The sequence below is a fragment of the Microsporum canis genome, genomic scaffold, assembly GCF_000151145.1.
Source record: "Microsporum canis CBS 113480 supercont1.2 genomic scaffold, whole genome shotgun sequence".
Taxonomy (NCBI): domain Eukaryota; kingdom Fungi; phylum Ascomycota; class Eurotiomycetes; order Onygenales; family Arthrodermataceae; genus Microsporum; species Microsporum canis.
Window position 1 is genome coordinate 383,738 of NW_003299168.1, and position 19,574 is coordinate 403,311.

At 48.1% G+C, this 19,574-nt stretch overlaps 7 protein-coding genes across 7 annotated transcripts; 3 read left to right on the forward strand and 4 right to left on the reverse strand.

Annotated features, from left to right (window-relative positions):
* Positions 1-1,273: 1,273 nt before the first annotated feature.
* On the reverse strand, positions 1,274-3,013 carry MCYG_01576 (isocitrate dehydrogenase family protein; the record flags this gene model as incomplete). Its single annotated transcript, XM_002848596.1, has 1 exon — positions 1,274-3,013. One exon carries the CDS (start codon positions 3,011-3,013, stop codon positions 1,274-1,276), a length of 1,740 nt encoding a protein of 579 aa, XP_002848642.1.
* Positions 3,014-3,350: 337 nt separating this feature from the next.
* MCYG_01577 (uncharacterized protein) lies at positions 3,351-3,926 on the reverse strand (the record flags this gene model as incomplete). The annotated part of the gene is made up of 3 exons (XM_002848597.1): positions 3,351-3,421; positions 3,468-3,639; positions 3,801-3,926. The coding sequence occupies 3 exons, from the start codon at positions 3,924-3,926 to the stop codon at positions 3,351-3,353; spliced, it is 369 nt and encodes a 122-aa protein (XP_002848643.1).
* Positions 3,927-8,279: 4,353 nt separating this feature from the next.
* Positions 8,280-9,182, forward strand: MCYG_01578 (conserved hypothetical protein; the record flags this gene model as incomplete). Its single annotated transcript, XM_002848598.1, has 1 exon — positions 8,280-9,182. One exon carries the CDS (start codon positions 8,280-8,282, stop codon positions 9,180-9,182), a length of 903 nt encoding a protein of 300 aa, XP_002848644.1.
* Positions 9,183-11,096: 1,914 nt separating this feature from the next.
* MCYG_01579 (conserved hypothetical protein) lies at positions 11,097-12,520 on the forward strand (the record flags this gene model as incomplete). Its single annotated transcript, XM_002848599.1, has 3 exons — positions 11,097-11,363; positions 11,414-12,030; positions 12,118-12,520. 3 exons carry the CDS (start codon positions 11,097-11,099, stop codon positions 12,518-12,520), a joined length of 1,287 nt encoding a protein of 428 aa, XP_002848645.1.
* Positions 12,521-12,972: 452 nt separating this feature from the next.
* MCYG_01580 (delta-1-pyrroline-5-carboxylate dehydrogenase PrnC) lies at positions 12,973-14,799 on the forward strand (the record flags this gene model as incomplete). Its single annotated transcript, XM_002848600.1, has 4 exons — positions 12,973-13,023; positions 13,081-13,484; positions 13,544-13,612; positions 13,674-14,799. The coding sequence occupies 4 exons, from the start codon at positions 12,973-12,975 to the stop codon at positions 14,797-14,799; spliced, it is 1,650 nt and encodes a 549-aa protein (XP_002848646.1).
* A 566-nt stretch (positions 14,800-15,365) lies between these two features.
* Positions 15,366-17,325, reverse strand: MCYG_01581 (tubulin beta chain; the record flags this gene model as incomplete). Its single annotated transcript, XM_002848601.1, has 9 exons — positions 15,366-15,399; positions 15,461-15,820; positions 15,878-16,212; positions 16,271-16,732; positions 16,783-16,837; positions 16,899-16,940; positions 17,011-17,036; positions 17,103-17,126; positions 17,314-17,325. 9 exons carry the CDS (start codon positions 17,323-17,325, stop codon positions 15,366-15,368), a joined length of 1,350 nt encoding a protein of 449 aa, XP_002848647.1.
* Positions 17,326-17,672: 347 nt separating this feature from the next.
* MCYG_01582 (splicing factor u2af-associated protein 2) lies at positions 17,673-19,183 on the reverse strand (the record flags this gene model as incomplete). Its single annotated transcript, XM_002848602.1, has 6 exons — positions 17,673-17,894; positions 17,950-18,105; positions 18,162-18,264; positions 18,327-18,730; positions 18,803-18,925; positions 19,022-19,183. 6 exons carry the CDS (start codon positions 19,181-19,183, stop codon positions 17,673-17,675), a joined length of 1,170 nt encoding a protein of 389 aa, XP_002848648.1.
* Between the last annotated feature and the right edge of the window lie 391 nt (positions 19,184-19,574).

The window sequence follows — 19,574 nt, forward strand, 5'->3', positions numbered from 1 at the left end:
TGTTGGATATATGTCTGGGGATGATGCGAATGCGAGCTTAATATGTGAGTTTCCGAGAACTGTGGAGATCGGGTCAAGACTCAAGGTTGGTTCCTTTTCTCCTTTTCGCTCCTTTCTTCCGTTTCAACCGAAGAGAGGAAGGGTTCTTCTACCTGATCTGCCAGGTGAAGGACACAGGACGTTCCATCACGAGGATATGCCCGCCCCTTTTGGCGGTTGAATATCGAGTGCACATCATATTCATGGCTTTTGGCAGACACATGAATGTCACTTTACCCTGCATCGAGAACTGAAAAAGACGGCTTCTCCCTGGCATCGCACAGGGGTTGTTGTTGGTTGAGGGTGTGCAAGATGAAGCGAGGTTTGCGGTTAGAGAGGGCCCAGTCACGTGATAAAAAAGCAACTTGAAAAGACAAAAAACGAACAAAGATGCAAAAGAAACTCTAGACGAAAGCAACGAAGATGCCTGCTTGATCGCCTGCGAGCCCGAACAATCCGGAAGGTCGATGGCTGGCAACACGTAAGTAAACACACAGCACTTCCTGCCCTGCAAAATAAACCATGAAATCCTGACTCTAACGGCTTGCAGGGAATAGGCGAAACTCACCCAAGAATAAGCACCAGAAGCATCAATAAAGGCATGATTAGTTTTAAGTACAGTTGATATCTTAATTCCCCATAATATTGGTTATACTCTATCCGGTATGAGCTTAGTGACAATCTGCATATGCAGCAGTTCGTTCATGCAACCGATGACCGCCTGTCGATGCCGAGCCATCTCGAAAAAAAAAACGTCAAAATGATGGCAGAGGGATGCCCTTTTTTCGGAGGTTTGTCGCCTTATCATCTATGCTGATGGCAAAGATATCACAAGGTGCAGCAGATATTATATGGTGCTTCTACTATGCTCTATGCTCTATATAACATACATAGTATATGCTGGCCTTTTGTCCTCTGGCAGTATTCCGAGAGCACTTAGGGAATGCACCTGCGTAGCCAACGCGACCACATAGTCCCTGACAAAATTGTCTATTCCCTGTGAATAGACCGATATATCCCAATAATGTGTTACTGCAAAGAGGGGATCATTGCTAGATTTATCTCTGAAGCAACACGGGCAAAATGCTTTGCATATTATACGAAGTACGGGGCGCGATAATACTAACAGCTTTCAATCCTGAATTATAACAGCTTATGATATCAATAACTCTGGCTTGCAGAAACACTGAGACTGAGAGTACCAAAAAAAGGAGAGAATGATAAGATTTCCCATTTATGCATGCATTCTCAGGAGTTTTTCACTTTCCACAACTCTAGCACCATAAACCTTCTGCATGTACCCCAAAATATCTTCGTTCTTCAAGTGAAGCGCTGTCGTACAATCCTGGACGACAGTAGTCCATAAGCCTCTCTGGAATGCTGCCTTGGCTGTCGCGTCAATGCAAATATCTGCATACAAGCCCACGAGAATGATATGTTCGATTCCTTTCTCGGAAATATACTTTTCGAACTCTGGGCTTTGGAATGCGTCAAACTGAGCTTTCTTATAGAATATATGTTCTCCGGGCGCCGGTGAGAGAGCAGGGGACAATTGTGCTCCCCAAGTTCCCTCTACGCAGAGTTCTTTGCGGTTCTGAACACGGTTTCGGTGCTGCCAGCTAGCATTTTGATATCGTGAGTCCCCTAGATGCTGGATGAAGACAACGTCTTGAGCATGAGATCTGGAAAAAGCGAGGACACGAACAAGTGCATCCGTGATGTGGCTCATAGTTGCTGGGTCCCCCAATGAAATGAAATCGTTTTGAAAATCTATTACCACCACAGCTGTCGGCTTCCCCATAAAGGCTGCGGAAAAGTCAGGCGATTGATACATTTCTGTGGAGCCATCGGCAAGAGAGGATGACTGCGAAAATTCGCTCATAGTAGGCGAACCAACGCTTGGGCTGGGGAGAGTCCGGAGAAATACGTCGACAAACGCGGCCGTGGTGAGATTGCCTCCTTGGTCTGGTGTACCTGATTTGTTCTTCTGTAGGATATTCAAAGTGTCATCGACTTTTGCATCAATACCAACGCAACCACCAAAGCGTTCAAGGATGGCCGCAGCAGCACGTATGGTGGCGGATGGATTTACTATTCCTTTTCCCGTGATATCATCTGCTGAGCCGTGAGTAGTTTGATACTCGCTCAGCCGGTTCAATACTGGTTTCAAGTAGACATTCTCAGAGCAGGAGGTTTCTTGAACCCGCATATTGAACTTCTCAAGGAAGATTGTTTGCATGATATCCGCATATTCATTACCCGCTATCATGAGGCAGCGGTGCACACCGAACGCGATCAAATTCCTATTCATCGTGTCCGGCTGTATAAACTCCACCTTGATACCAAATTCTTTCGTCCAATCCCGGGCCCAGGACAACAATAGCCCATCAAAAAGATGGAATTTGTACACCAGAAATACGGACTTTATCCCTCCAAGATCGTAGCCCCATTTTTCTCTAGCACGCTCCAAGGAGAACGCGATGATATGTTGGAACACCCCTTTGCGGAAATGGCATACTCTCGACACCGAATCTTGATCACTTTCGAGTTTATTTGTCCCAGTATAGAACCCTTGTGCCTGGTCTCGAATGACTAGAAGGGACGAGGTTCCACGGTCAAAGCACTCAACCTTGACAGCTTCAAGCTGCTGGCGCACTGCATACAGGGATTGGGCGCTTATTGCGGTTCGAAATATGACTTTGAGCCCTCGACTGGCTTCTTGTTCACAAAATTGTTGATAATGTGTGATGTCATTTACGGTTTCATCGCAGATATCAGGTGTTGCATTTTGGCTCTCATCTGCAAGGGGAAGGGAGTTATAAGAATGATAAATCCTGTCGGAGCGGACAAACTCGACTCCTAGAGAATAACGAGATGCCAGTTCCCGCACGACATGTTCAAACACCGTTGCGAGCTCTGGACCTGTTCCATGTCCTATGGCGACACCAATCCGTAACGGATCCATTCCATGCATCTTGGCAAGTGGTAGTATGGAGGACGAATGCTCGAGGGGATCTGTCGACTCTTTTTTTTTCGGATGAGGGGCTCCTTTGTTGGCTTTTATTTCCGTTCGCTGACCCGAACCAACAGTATACTATCTCCGAGGTACGATTCCCAAGTTGGCTGATATTTAGGCTATATTAGCGAAATTCGAGGCGAATTGGAGGAGAGAATGCTGGAATTAACAGTTGTGCTGAATGGAACAGTCAAACAATGATCCCAAAGACGAGGTTCGTGTTGGCACGAAATGTTGACCAGGTTGAGGCCGCGAGCCTACTACTATATACCTTCAACATCTACATACCGCCATTCTAAGACGCCCTCCCTTTATACTTCGATGGATCGTTTCCTTCTTTTGACAACCGAAAGCACGAATTTCTATCTAAATTGATGCTGGCGCCCAACAAGTCATTAGCCCTTTTCCTTACGGGAATTTAACTCTCTCCGTTCCTTTCTATCTTCGACTTGGACCTTGTATGGATAGTCATTTATCAGCCAGGCATTATGGATATGAGAATACGGCGCAACAGCTTCCTCCGCACTTTTTCTTTTCCCATTCTCATTTCTTATTCCTGACTCCCCAGGGGTCAGGGCCTTAGACTATATGAGATCCTATTTTAGTACACCTCGCATATGTATTTTCTACTGGTTGCATGCACGGTCAGAATCAATCACCTAAGCTTTTTTGGCAGGATTCCTGATACAAAGGCAGAGAATATGCACTTCCTCCTGTCGTATATCGAAAAGTTTTTGTTACGTACCCCCAAATGAATGACAGTGGCGATCCCCCTTGGTATGGATATTCCCCTTCCGCCTGACCAAGAGATCAGAGGAGATCCGACCTTGTCACCACATCTTGACGGCCATGTGAAAGAGAAGCTATACATGGTTCTTTGCTGAAGTCCCCGATATCGGGTGCCTACCTAGTATATAATTAACGGGATCTATGGATTATGCCAAAATCCCCTATTGGGACTTGGTCTGGATTAGCGCGGGAGGCAAGCCACTTTACATAATAACCCTTTGGGTCAGTGAGGCACGGGTAAGGCGGGGTGAGGCGGAGTTACTTAAGTGGATCCGTAGACTCGGTTATAACACCCCTGCCGTATTTAAACCTTCCCGATGTAACCCCGAAAGGTCGCTCAGCCAATCATGTCTTATATCCAACCAGAGAGCCGAGGGTCTTATCACGTGACCAGGGTCCTTGAAAATACAGCAGGTAATCGGTCTGTCAGGTATCTGGCATGATATATACCGATTGTTCAGCTAATCATATCTCTCTGCAGGACATTCGACCCTCACTGGCTGGCCCTTACACTGCAGAATTTACTTATTTTGGGTGGGGTAGAGCCGCACGATCAGCTGCCTAGCGAAGGGATATGTTCATCATGCCATATCATATATCCATCACATATCAAAACACCCTCCCTTTTTCGGGACTTGATTATTTGCAACATCTCTACAGTCACTGATCTATCTACTATGTCTCACTCTACTTTCCAGTCAACCGCCCAGGTGGGCCTCATACCCCAAAACACACACGGCCAGGGCATCCAAATTGAAGCAGGCATCAGAGCTATAGAAGAGTATATCGTGTTATGGTGTACTTTTTGCAGCCACCCGTATTGATATGATGACTCCAAAGTTAGCACTGTCCAAAATTTAGGTCATCTGTGATATGTTGAAAAGTGATGCAATTGGGCCAGGCGCGGCGTCTACATTCCACAATTTGGGAGAAACAAGTCGGTTCCGACCTTGGCCTGGAGCTTACCCCAAACGGAGGAATACTATGTAGATGGTGACGAAGGCGAGGCTGAGTCCAGACCTGAAAACACGAAACTACCTCTCGAATGTTAACCCCAAGGAATAGCTGGGCCCTTCAAATAAGCCGCACCAGAGCTACAGCATGGGTTCGAAGCCACATCATCAGGTCATCGGTAACTTTAGCCCCCTTGTTTTTGGGAAGCTCGTCTGGAACCAATCTTGGAAATGGTAAAAAATTGCAGAGACAATATAGAGTAGGTCGGAGGTGTCCGTAATCAACCCCTCTCTTCCTTCTATATCCTTTGTTGCGAATCTCTGACTGATAGATTGTTACTCTAATAAGTTGATAGGTTCATATTTGAACTAAGATGTAATGGGCTAACCAATTTCCTTTTCGAGGCTTCAAACTGTAGCTCGTTCTCATATACCTCCACAAACCTCCAGCTCAATCCCATCTTCCCCAGTCAGCTTCATACCTAGCCTCTTAACAACAACTTCTTTCACAATCTGCATCACTTGCTCCGCACTCTGGTACGCTTGGTTCCATGCTTTAACCAGTATAGGACCAAGTCTTTCCTCCTCGAGTACCTACCACGCACCATGCCTACGCCTCTCATCTTGATAATTTCGGAATTGAATACTACTAGTAAATTCCGGTCATGATGCCGGGTCTATAGTTAGACGGAGGACCAGTAGCTATACATATAGTGCTGTGGTGGGCTTGTTGAATGTTGGTTTGAGTTGCCATATCCAAGTTGCCCATTCGAACAAGTCATCAGCTGCGTTATGTGGAAACTAAGTACTATCTGTGGTAAAACATTCTATAACTCTTCCATAGCGACGGTTGATACTGTTTTCCTATGGTATATAAAGTTACCAGTTTCACCATGATCACCCCATCTTGGTACAGGGTAGGGCTTGCGACACATGTATGTCCAGTAACTGCGATAGACATATCTGACCGTAGCTAGGTTGTCAATGGAGGTAGGATATAGAGATTTTGAATGCATAAAATGTCGAGCAGAGAGGCTCTAGGGTGCCCATTGATGATATAAAGCTAATACAGTCCAGTTTTGAGTTGATGGCGCTGAGATAGGAATCAAAAGAGGTGGAAGTCTAATATTATCCAAGGGGCCAGGGTTGAGACGTTTGAGACAAAACCCAAACCAGAGTCAAACCGATAAAGATATCTAATGGTTATATGGGGCTATAGACATATATAACATCTTTCTGTATTTACTACCGAGAATAGGAGCTTAAATAATGTAAAGTAATTAACTTGCTTCACCATCCGTGGATGTCCACCATGTTTAAAGAACAATCTCTCGTATGGTAGCAGCGCTCGCTATAATGTCTTTTGGATCTACTCCATCAACCTTTACCTCATAGTTATAACAGCCAAAATACAACGACAGGGTTTCCATCCTGATGGGGGCCAACAAATGCCTCTTCAAGGAAGTCAGTGTACCAGCCTTTGTGGCCCCCAGGCCTCCGCCTGACTTCATCAGGTATCTAGTCAGCCCAGAACGATATTCTGCGCGAGCTAGGTGGCTGTTCAACCATATCGGTGTCGTTGTTTCTTAGAAAAGATCTGCCTCATGGCTCGAACTGTTTTAATCGGTAGGGCGCGTGGCTCAGAGGAGTTGGTCAGGATATGGAGGCTCCCCAGAGTAGTTGTATCAAGGTTTTCGATGTATTAGTATCAAGGACGGGATAACTTATAGTTTAGCCGTTAGCTAACGAGCCACCCCAGGCACCACCCATGGCGATAGCATATACGGAGTATAATTATAGGATCTCGTTGAACTGAGGAAAAGAAAGGTGAAAGAAGGATAACCACCTTGGTACCCAATCCAACGAACGCGAAACTTCCTTGGCTCGTATTCATATCTTGACAAGAGACGCCACCATCAGTTTATATTCCTTCCAAATTCTTCCCTGGCGCCGCTACCTGGATCAGGGGTACAAAGGCCGCTAACATTCTACCAAAATTTGGGACGACCGTCTGGCACATCCAATCTTTGCCTCTGGATGACGAGGAACACCAGTGAGGGGATTTGATATATATTAAACCTCTTCCTACTATTCCTTGAAGAGAAGGTCTGCACGCCAGGCGGCGCACATCATCCCTGTTGTTGACTAGACGCAGCATGATGCATGGAGGAACTGAAGCACCATCTCGTTCACAGAGGAGATTCTTCCATATGTGGAGACGGACGCTTCACTTCAGTGACCAACTTTCCTGAGGATCCACGCAAGTCTCTTGCCCTATAACGTCTGTGTTGTTATGCTACTATGTATATTAGAGAGGGCTATACTATGTATAGTTCAGTCCATCGTGCTCTGTATTGGCCCATGTCAACGTTTGGTACATATACTTACCCCACGATATATCCTCAGATATACCGGGATGGTACCAAATCCAACCACTCATCGCCCCGAACAAGGGGTGTTCCAAGGCAAAAATCTAAATTATGGGAACAAAGACCACAAACTCGCAAGTTGATGGTCTCCAATCTGTTTCGAGATGACGTGGTCTATAATGTGAAATCCATGTGATGCTTGCTCGTTCTGGTTTTTTTTTTTTTTTTGGCCTTCCAGAAATCTAAAATATCTGGCTCAAAATGGCTGTGATGTTCTCCTCAGATTATCCCTGTATTCGTCACTGGCACTTGCTCGATACGAAGAGGAATAAACCCTGGACCGAATGGATTCCTCACAACATGCCGACTCTCACCGACCTTCGCTCGTATTACATACTTCCATCCTGCCAGCGACTTCGAGAAACCAACTGGTTGGTGGATAAAGTTCTCCAGGTCTCCCCTGAGAACGGCCTCCAAGGCCGACATGGCTAGCCACACTCGATCTAATAAAGGAAACCATTGGATATGGGATCACTCTGCAGTGGTTCTTGAATGCAATGCAAGCCTGACAATGTTGCATTATCAGGTCTCCACAAGGGGAGAAATGTGCTCTTTGTCGTGATATAGAAGCGAAGATGCCCGAACATCACGACCGGTCTGCTCGTCTTCTCGGCAAGGAGGGGATAACACTATCAATACCGATGATGTTATGTATCGGAACCGGCACGGTCAATATGTAAGTTTGTGCTAGTTAGCCCAAGGGTTACCGTTTCTGTACGGGATGTACAATGTATAAACCTCACAGAGACGGATCATTTTACAACCTCGACCGTTATAGAGGAGCTTTGGTTGAGTCAGATGTCGAACCTTCTATTCTTTTCTTTTTTAATCTCGGTTTTACAAGGTAGCGGTGTGTCTGCAAAGACCGTTGCTCTAACTTTGCGGAGATGCTCCTTTATTATAATTGTCCTGTCAAGTCTGTGTCAGTTGGGTAGCAGCCCCTGACTTAAAAGAACAGCCAAGCTTTCTTTTGCATGATCTTTTGCCTGTCCATTTATTTGCCTCTCCTGTCTTCTACAAGCCTTTTTTCCCAAGAAGATACAATACAGAGATATGCCTTTGCCTTCTGTCCCTCACACATCCACCGAATCCCAAAATGATGTCAGTTCCGGATTCCATCTGGCTGACGGACGAGGGTACATGCTTGACCGTGGCTATTTTGCCTCTTCAAGACTAAACTTTCAATTCTATCTCTGGAAAGAGTCTCTACGGTTTAATTTACACCCCTCTATTCCTACACCGATACAGAACTTGCGGATTGCAGACATTGGTACAGGAACCGGGTTATGGCTGTTTGACTTAGCTCGGGAACTGCCAGATTCAGCACAGTTGGACGGATTTGATATCAGTCTTGCAAATGCGCCCCAAAAACAATTGTGGCCACGGAATGTTACTCTACACCAATGGAATGTCTTTGATGATGTGCCGGATGAAATGATCGGAAAATATGACGTCGTCCATCTAAGGCTGTTGATTCTCGTGGTTGAAAATAGCGACCCAAGACCCATCATCCAGAATGTCTATAAGATGTTAAAACCTGGTGGCTACATTCAATGGGATGATCTGAACTACCCTGATACTCATGTTAGAAGGACTTCCGCAGCACCAACCCCAGCCTTCGACTCCCTGCGAGAATTTGTATACTCCGACGGACGACACGACTGGGTGTTGGAACTTCCTGAGATTCTAAACAGCCAGGGATTCGAAGACGCTAAACAGTTCAACTACGTGGATAGACCTGATCTCACCAAAGCAAATGGAGACCAGCACCTTCTTACCATGGAGGAATTCGCAACAACCCTGGCGGCTGCAGGCAGTCATCAGGCCTCGGAGAAGATATTCAACCTAATTGGAGAGGTGTATCAGGAGTCATTGGTTGGCGCAGCTCTGTCTATGCCGCGGGCTGTGAGCGTTGCTCGTAAACAAAGAAGTGAGACTCTGCGCTCTGTATTATAAAGTTGGGAGAGATCCCTTTTGTTTGGGCCTGTTTGTTGTCGTCTAACCTATCTCCTTAATATCAAATCATACTTAAGACATAACAAACGCGAAGCTATAACTATAATACGTTTGATAACTCCATTTCTCGAGTCGGTTTAAATAACCAGATATGGCCTAGCATTCACTCCTCGTACTTGAACGAGGCAGGGTTCCTCTTTAGTCAAACAACTGAGATACGAAATATATCCAACTGATGTCAGCTCTAGCTCTTCAACCAGCAATCATTGGACGGGATCACCCGCCAACTTAAAAAACGCATCAACGACTAGTGGAAAGCTAGAGAATTTCCGCCTTTAGTTCTATAGTTCGGGGTTTGAGTGTGGCAACATCACCTCCTAGTCCATTTGATACTACATAATGCAAACCCTTATTGGAATCCCAATAACACGGGGGGGTACTCCGTTACGTACTTGTAAAGAGGTTAGATATGGAGGAAGACAAGCTAAAATAGGTGAATTGGTTAGTTGTATGAGTTTTATTTCTATCTATAACATCAATCGATGTATACATAGTGGGTTCAACTCTACGAGAAAAAGCACATTTCTCCGGAAGTCGGCAGACCTCTTGTCCCTCCCTCTTTGTGTTATGGTTATGAATCCTATTCCTCGTACTCGCATGATATTTTTACCTGCAGCTTTTCAGATTTCTGGGCTTCATCGGCACATACCTTGTCCATACAGGTAATTGAGGTATAGCCCGTTTTATACCAAGTCATCTCTTACAGCAGCCGCTAGGACATTCAGAAGGAATCAGTATGTCACGAGCCAAGCAGGAGGAGCTTAATCGTCAGTGTATGTAAAGGCTTGATGGTCCAGTAGCAAATGCTGATATATTACTTCAGCCCTGGGGTATAACCGGATGTGGCTTGTTATTCTCTTGAATAACAGTAACTCGCAGAAAGTGTATCTCTGTTGGGCAAATGAATTTATTAAGGAACAAATCATCACCCTTGTCACTTGTATCCCAATAATAAGTGGTTGAAATTCATTTTCTTAACTGGGTAATTGGAAGGGGTTGATATGACAACCTAGTGAGATACACGCTGGGAACAGGGGATCATTTTTTCCAAATTTCCCCTGAAGGGCGCTGCATTGGGTACTGGAGGAAGAACGCAGAAGAACCCAGGTACATAGTATGGTTATTATATTTTTCATGTAGATACGAGTGGTGTTATTTTGAGGGCTAAACAGGCTGGTCTATCCCTTCTGCTACAACACACTGCTCAAACATGCCCCGTGAAAAAGCGTAGCTCAGATAGTCATCAATCTTGTTCCATGAATCAGCAACCTGTCAAGGCCCAGGAGATTACTATGAAGTCAAAAAAAGGGGCCACCTGGGCGACAGGATATGAACTATAATACAGCTCATTAAGAGTTCTGACATTTCCAATCCCGAGACATAGCTTAACAAGATCTTGGTGCTTCCATGATTACCGGCAACCCGGGCTCAACGTTCTCACCTTTAACGCTCCATTATACCCTGAATAGCGAGTTATGCTTGTTGTGAGACGTTGGTCTGGGGAAGCCGGGAAAAAGTTTCCCGGCAGGATGGAACCTCGGCGGATGCTCCCGCTCATACCGCGGCCCCCAGACAAGATCGTCTTGCTTCTCCTCATTCCTTGGTGTATGGACCGCTCTGTGGTAGCGGCTTGATCGGTTCGCCCGAACCGAACGAGGAATCAAGCTACCTATGTCGAGGACGTAAAACTAGTTATGGGACCAGCAAGCTTGTGACAAGTAATATATAACGAAGCGGCTGAGAACCCCACAGCGGCGGCGGGATAGATCTTTTATAAATTTTCACCCTTGACCGCTGAGGAAAAAAGAGTCGAAAGAGCTGGGAGAAGTTTGTCAAAGACGCCAGTTACCAGCCATGGAGCATCTTACCCCGCTGTACACGATGGCGAGCGAGTCACTCTTCACGGTGCCGGGGATGGTATGCGTGGGAGCTGCGTATCTCGCCATGGTGCAATATCTTCGCTTTCAGAGGATACGCAGCCTGGAGAAGCAGTATGGCTACCACACGCGCGAATCGCTCAAGAAGATGACGAACGATGAAGCGTGGTCAATCCACCAGGCGATGATGACGCTGGAGTTTCCCTTCTTCACGCTGAAGGGGCTGCAGTTTGCGCTATTCAAGGTGTGTTTCCAAACCGTTTCCCCTCAGGCTGGGTGCACGGAACTATGCAGATAGGGAGGGTTGATTTCGTTGAATGGCAGACATACGGCATCCCTACTGTTTCGAAGCTGCTGGTGCAAACCTCTGAGCTGTCCAACCCCGAAACGTCTCCAAAGCGATATGCGGACACTTCTGTGTTGATTAACGAGTTTGTGGCGAACCCGCCGACCTCTGACCGGGCACTTGAAGCGCTCGCCCGCATGAACTTCCTACATAGTAACTACCGTAAGGCCGGGAAGATCCTGGACGATGACATGCTATATACACTAAGCCTGTTTGCACTCGAGCCCTCGCGCTGGGTGGATCGGTACGACTGGCGCAAGGTCAGCGACCTGGAGAGATGTGCGGCAGGGACGTTTTGGAAGAGCGTGGGCGATGCGATGGATATCGAGTACGACAAGCTTCCATCGGCTGCCACAGGCTTCGGAGACGGGATACACTGGCTGGAGGAGATCGATGCATGGAGCAGGGAGTATGAACGCAAGTACATGGTTCCGGACGAGTACAACCACCAGACAGCCAACGAGACCGTTGCGCTGTTGCTTTACAACGCACCAGAGTTCTTACACCCCTTCATGCGGAAGGGCGTTGCCTTCCTGATGGAGGACCGTCTCCGCGTTGCGATGATGTATGTCTAGCCCGCACGCCCTTGTCACTACAAGCCCTGGGCTGTAGGCGCCCCCACCGCTGACACTCTGGTTAAAACTATTATTAGGTATGACCGTCCCGAATGGATGTATCGGTTCATCTTCTCCAACATCCTTGCTCTCCGCCAGTTCGTTGCCCGCCATCTCCTGCTCCCACGGCCTTACTGGCGACGGGCAGTCCGCCACGTCGAAGGCAGCCATGCGTCTGCTCCTTTCCATGCTCTCGCCTGGGACAACGTGCCCTACTACGTCAAGCCCACCCTCTGGAACCGCTGGGGGCCTGAGGCGCTGTTTACTCGCCTGCTGGGCAAACCGGTTCCTGGCGACGACGGCGACAAGTATTCTCCGGACGGCTTCAATCCTCCAGACGTGGGGCCTCTGCGGTTCTCCGGCAAGGGCAAGGAGTATCACGACCAGATGAAGAAGAGACTGCAGGCTGAGCGCACCGGACAGTGTCCTTTTATAAAGTGATCTCCTCTTCTTCTCCTCTTCTCCTCATCCCATCGACTCTAAGTATATAATAATATTTATATATCAAGAATCAAACGAACGTCTTCTGCTTCTCCACGTGACTGCCCATGGTTTTCCCGTCTCTTTCCGTGCTTTTCCCAGCGTTTCCAGCGTCCATCCAAGGTACTTCTTGTTTGGCCTGAAACTCCACGCAAGCCAAAGTACCTTCGATGTTAACGCGGGAAGAAGGAAGAGACAGCAAGAGACGAAGAAGAAGAAAACAAAAACCGACAAGATAAAGCGCTTGGCCGAGTTTCCCCGCTTCTGTCGGGCTGGATATAAATCTCCCCTTTCTCTGCTGCTTCGATGCCCTCTTCCAGACCGCAGGAATAGCAGATATACACACAAGGAATACTTCGTACAGGCACCGGATAACGAGAGTAACCAATTGACACCCTCTGTATAGCGTCATCATGGCACAGCTAGCTACCTTCAAGCCTCCCACGGTTCAGAACGAGCCAAACGTTTGTGGTATCTCCCCCTGTTGGCAAAGGATACGGTATCACTGACATTGGTCGTAGAATCACTATGCCAAAGGCTCTCCAGACAGGGAGAAGCTTGCCTGTGCTCTGGAAGCGTTCAAGAAGAGAGCTCCCCTCGAGGTTCCCGTCATGATCGGTGGAAAGGCCATCACCACTTCTCCGATACAGACGCAGCAGAACCCTTCTGACCATGCCGTCAGCGTTGCCAAGTATCATACTGCTACCGATGAAGACATCAAAGCTGCAATTGACAATGCATTGGAAGCTAAGAAGGCGTGGGAGGCCATGCCCTTCTCGGACAGGGCTTCCATCTTCTTGAAGGCTGCCGATCTAGTCAGCACCAAGTACCGGTATGAGCTGATGGCAGCCACCATGCTGGGTCAGGGGAAGAATGCCTGGCAGGCAGAGATCGATGCTGCTGCTGAGCTGTGTGACTTTTTAAGGTATGTCTCTTTTGCTAAAGAGTTACATGCATGGCCAGTCATATTGATGGAGTTAATAGGTTCAATGTTCACTACGCGTCAGAACTATATGCTCAGCAACCGGTACACAATGCACCAGGGGTCTGGAAGTAAGCATCTACCTCACACTGTATACACTTTGTTCAAAACATCATCTAACCAACCGTTCAGCCGTGTGGAATACCGGCCTCTCGAGGGTTTCGTCTATGCCGTCTCCCCATTCAACTTCAGCGCTATTGGGGGCAACCTTCCCGCCGCCCCAGCCCTAATGGGCAACGTCGTGCTCTGGAAACCATCCCCCTACGCCATTGCCTCCAACTACCTCATCTACAACATCCTAACCGAAGCCGGCCTCCCCGCTGGCGTCATCCAATTCGTCCCCGGAGACGCAGAGAAAATCACCAGCCTTGTCCTGGACAACAAACACTTCTCCTCCCTCCACTTCACAGGCAGCACTGCCGTCTTCCGCTCTCTCTACGGCAAAATAGCCCAGGGCGTAGCAGACGGTAAATACCGCAGCTATCCACGCATCGTAGGCGAGACAGGAGGCAAGAACTTCCACCTCCTCCACCCCAGCGCCGATATAGATAATGCTGCCCTCCACACTATTCGCGGTGCATTTGAATTCCAAGGCCAAAAGTGCAGCGCTTGTTCGCGCGCCTACGTCCCGCAGTCAAAGTGGGATGCATTCCGAACCAAGCTGGTCGAAGAGACGGAGAAGCTGAAGATCGGACCCCCCGAAGACTTCACTAATTTCATCGGCCCCGTCATCCACGAGGCTTCATTCAAGAAGCTGGCTAAAGTCATCGATGATGCGAAGAATGATAAAGACCTCACGCTCCTGGCGGGCGGTAAATATGATTCTTCAAAGGGCTACTTTATTCATCCGACGATATATTCTACGACTAACCCTGAACACCACCTGTTGAACACGGAGCTGTTTGGACCAGTGCTGGTTATCCTCGTGTATCCTGATGACGCAGATGATGCGTTTGAAAAGATCTGCAGCACTATCGATAACACCGGCAGCTATGGCTTGACGGGCGCCGTGTTCTCGCAGGACCGTAAGGCAGTGAATTACGCGGAAAATGCCCTCAGAGGCACTGCTGGAAACTTTTACATCAATTGTAAGTGTACTGGGGCTGTTGTCGGACAGCAGCCGTTTGGAGGTGCGAGGGCATCAGGGACGAATGACAAGGCGGGCAGTGCGGCCTTGATGGGCAGGTTTGTGAGTATGAGATCCATCAAGGAGGAATTTGTCCCTGTGGAGCGCGTGCTTTATCCAAGTAACGAGTAGAGACTGTTCATTAACGCACGACGAAGACCATAATGCAATTATGTACATAGTTTTACAATGCCTACGTCGTTTCTACTTTAGGGGTCAATGAACTTCCCACAGTTAACGGGTCAAGTAAGAATGTATCAAGAGGTGAAGCTCCATTCGCTCTTTTTTGTCTTCAACTACTGTATGCCAGTATCTACTGAGACAAAGAGAAGGTAAGGGGAGTGAATACCTTGAAAATTGAAGGGGAATTTTTTTAATAATTGGTTCTCCGAAAACAAAGGAAAAATGATGAAATTAAAAAGATATTTGGGATGGAGGGATATCAAACAGCCAATTGATCCTGTTTTTGTTATCACCTAGTGACTAATATTCGACTCAAAACGGACACGCTAGTTGGGGGAATTATTAAGCAGACAAGATAAGGGGAGCGTAGGTGTAAGCATAGGCTGGTTAAACGCAAGGCTCACACTCGAAGGATGGTACATCTGCTGTGCGGGAGAAAGGGATATTTTGCAAAGCGAATGCAAGGTGGAGGATAAGAGAGACATTTAAGTCTCAATTATACGGGTACGTGGCATTTACTCTTCGGCCTCGAGCTGGTCCTCCTCAAGGCTGTTTGGTAGGGTAAGTTAGCAAATAATCATGATTAGTAGTTGGATAGGTGAACACTCACTATTCCTCCTCACCGTCAGAGACGGAGGCGTCCTGGTACTGTTGGTATTCGCTGACCAAGTCATTCATGTTGTTCTCAGCCTCAGTGAACTCCATCTCGTCCATACCCTCGCCAGTGTACCAGAACAAGAAAGCCTTCTTGCGGAACATAGCAGTGAACTGGTCACCGACACGCTTGAAGAGCTCCTGGATGGAGGTGGAGTTTCCGACGAAGGTGGAGGACATCTGGAGACCACGTGGAGGAATGGAGCAGAGAGCAGTCTGGACGTTGTTGGGAATCCATTCAACGAAGTAGGCAGAGTTCTTGTTCTGGATGTTGCGCATCTGGTCCTCAACCTCCTTCATGGAAACCTTACCACGGCTATTGATTGTGTTAGTGATTAAGAAAGATTACGATGTAAGGACGAGCGAGACTTACAAGATGGCAGAGCAGGTAAGGTAGCGGCCGCTGCGGAAGTCAGTGGCAGCCATCATGTTCTTGGGGTCGAACATCTGCTGGGTCAACTCTGGTACGGAGACGGCACGGAAAGAGTAGGCGTTGCGGCTGGTGAGAGGAGCGAATCCAACCATGAAAAAGTGGAGACGAGGGAATGGAACCATGTTGACGGCCAACTTGCGGAGATCAGAGTTGAGCTGACCGGGGAAACGAAGACTGGTGCTGACACCGGACATGACGGCAGAGACGAGGTGGTTGAGGTCACCATAAGATGGGTTGGTGAGCTTGAGGGTTCTCATGCAAATGTTGTACAAGGCCTACACGCTGTTAGATATGCCCACGTCACATATAAATGAGCACGGGAGTAAAGCATACCTCATTGTCGATACAGAAGGTCTCGTCGGAGTGCTCAACGAGCTGGTGGATGGAGAGAGTGGCGTTGTATGGTTCGACAACGGTGTCAGAGACCATTGGGGATGGGACAACGGAGAAGGTGGCCATCATACGGTCTGGGAACTCTTCACGGATCTTAGAGATCAAGAGGGTACCCATACCGGCACCGGTACCACCACCGAGAGAGTGGGTGATCTGGAAACCCTGAAGGCAGTCACATCCTTCGGCCTCACGACGAACGACATCAATGACCTGGTCGACCAAGTTGGCACCCTCAGTGTAGTGACCCTTGGCCCAGTTGTTTCCGGCACCAGACTGACCGAAGACGACGTTGTCGGGGCGGAAAAGTTGGCCGAAAGGACCGGCACGGACAGCATCGAGCGCAGCGGGCTCGAGATCAACAAGCACAGCACGAGGAACGTATTTTTTGCTAGAGGCCTGTGCCTCCAATGAGTTAGTATTCTGCTGAAGAGAAGGGCTTTGGTTGTGCCAACCTCGTTGAAGTAGACGTTCATGCGCTCCAATTGGAGGTCAGAAGATCCGGTATAGCTATTATCACGTCAATAACCGAGTCCTCGAGCCCTACTTCGACTCCTGCGGATTTACTCACTGGCCGGATCCATCGAGACCATGCTCACCAGCAATGGTTTGCCTATACAATTTCAGTCAGTAACGATCGTACACGACTATATACAAGCATGATTGGCGTGTTGAATGCTTACCAGAAAGCGGCACCAATTTGGTTACCCTGGGTGTCAATAGCTGTTAACTCAACGGGTTCCTGTCAACGAACCAGGGAACGATCAAAGCTTACACATTGGCCAGTTTGGAGATGGACCTATGCAAGCAATACACGTTAGTTTGATGCTGGAAGCTCTACATTGGGGTTATGAAACTCGACGCTCGTTTTTTTCCCGCTGGGACATGGTCGTGTGGTGGCCCTCCCCCCCCCTTTCTTGGCCTGTGCAGACCGTGTTTTGGCACAGTTGGAGGGGAAGCGAGGAGTGGAAGAGAACTAGACTTACGATTTCACGCATATTGATGTGGTTGACGGAGGTCTTGAGGGTGAGTGGACTGGAGTGTTCGAGGTCGAGCTGGAGATTGTTGTGTATATCGGGGTGAAAGAGAGAAGAAGTTGATGTTGAGAAAAAGGAGGAAGAAGAAGAAAGTCGGACGTGGTGGGCGGTGTGCAAAAAAGGAGGTAGCTCGATCGGGTTTAGTCTTGTTTACTCCCAGATAGTGTCGTGTTTTGCTTAGTCAGTTATTATATAAGCCTGAAGGTGAAGAGAGATCAAGGGCGATTAATTAATATACAGTAAATATCCTACGCTACCTGAGAACTGCGTCCTGGGAAACTTGTAAGAACCGAAAATAGCGGGCATGTCTAGCTGCCCGTCGTCTTGGTCTCTCCCTTCTCCTGCTCGAGCCAGGCTCCAAACTTATCCAGACGTTGAGCTTCATCGTCTTTGCCATTGTCGGCCTCCCAGCCCGCCCCGTCATCCTGCAGGGCAGCAGCTGCACTGGCGCCCGACTTCTTAAAACGCACTTTTCCCTCGGCTATATATGCCTCTACTTTGGTGCCGCCAAAGAAGCGGCCGTTCATCATCTAGAGATCGTTAGACCCTGTACTATATACAACGATATGCAGGTAGAGAACAAACCTGGACACAAGCCTGGGCACAGTCAGGCTCAGAGAAGCGAACCGTGGCAACGCCCGATTCTTCTTTATCGTAGAGCACAACGTTAGTCACCTCGCCGAGTTTGGCACATTCTTCTCGGATGTCTTCCTTGATATCGAGAATGGCAGCTGGATCCTCCTGCATGACGAGTGTTAATTAATCTAACATGACATACGCGGGGGTTGAACACATACCTCTAGCTCTTGCAGGGTAAACATATGTTTCAGCACGACGACCTTCCCTGTCTTAGCTAACTGCCTGGGACCGATATCGTCATCGTCCCAGTCGGTGAGCTTACTGTTATAACCCCCCCCAGGTCAGCCGCTTTACACTCTACACGCAGCTGGACACTCTCTTACTTGTTCAGTTTCTGCGTCTTACGCATGATCTTCATCTTCTCCTTCATGTTCACTTTTGCCGGTGCATCCTGCACAGCTTTGAAGGAGAAGTCTGCCGGCTGAACCCTCATGTTACCATCTGTACCCTTTTCACCGAATCGGAAATCGGTATCATCCAGCATCTGTACGGCAAGATTGACAGATTCAGGGCGGAAATAGACGACTAGTGCATCGCCTTTGAACTGGCCCTGGTCGTCAGTATACATCTTTATGCGCGGCTGGCCGCTGTCGATTTCCTCTGCGATAACGCCGCATTTGCTGAAGAGGGAGCTGATCTCGGACAGGGTGGCATCGAGTGGGATTGCAGTTACGTAGACGGCGGTATTGACACGCGGTTTCTTGGGTTTCTGGGGCGGATGTGATTCCTACAGCTCGTTTCGTTAGGCTAGTGAGCAGAAAAAGAGACGACGGAGAGAAAAATAAAAGGAATGACAGACATCGCTGTTATGTTTCCGTTTCTTCTTTTTCTCCTGCAGGGCCTTGAGATTCGCGGGCTCCTCCTCGTCGACTCCCTGTATCTTGTATGCCTGTCTCTGCTGTTCCATCAAGGACTCGTCCAGCTGTATATCCGGTCAAAGACAATGAGTTAGGACGCCCCACCGACAGAGTCACCATCGTGGCCTCTTTCAATGTCACTAAGCCATGAGCATGCCTACCGAGGGTATCCATCTCTTCAGCGCGTCATCATACATGAACTCCTCGCCGTTGTCTGTTTCCAGTATGTACTTGTTATCAAGCTTGGAGAAGGACACGCGAGGGTCGCTATCGAAGTCTTCGGGCTTGGGGAATGTAGACGGTGGGTTTTCGGTGTCAGACATCGTGACGTCTCATACAACTCGATCTGATTATCAGCTTCGGCTTCAGCTTCGACTTCGACATCGAAAAAGCTCGAGATGAGAAAAGCACGAGCCACAACACATCCCGGGTCATGTGGTAAGTGAAATACCGTATTTATTACGAACAGACACTAAAACCACCCTGACACTTGCGTAATTACATTACCCGCGCTTCCAGGACTTCAATCTTTTCCTAATTCGGATATTCTCGACTTCATCTCGTCGTTTTTGCTGTTCAAAAAGCAGATTTGCTCTTCTATCACAGAACTTCGACTTGTGCCATGTCAGATTGCAGATTGACCTGTCAGGTAACTAGTGCCGGCTAAGATTCGATGTGGCCAAACGGCTCCCTCCACTCACCGGCTTGCTGCTC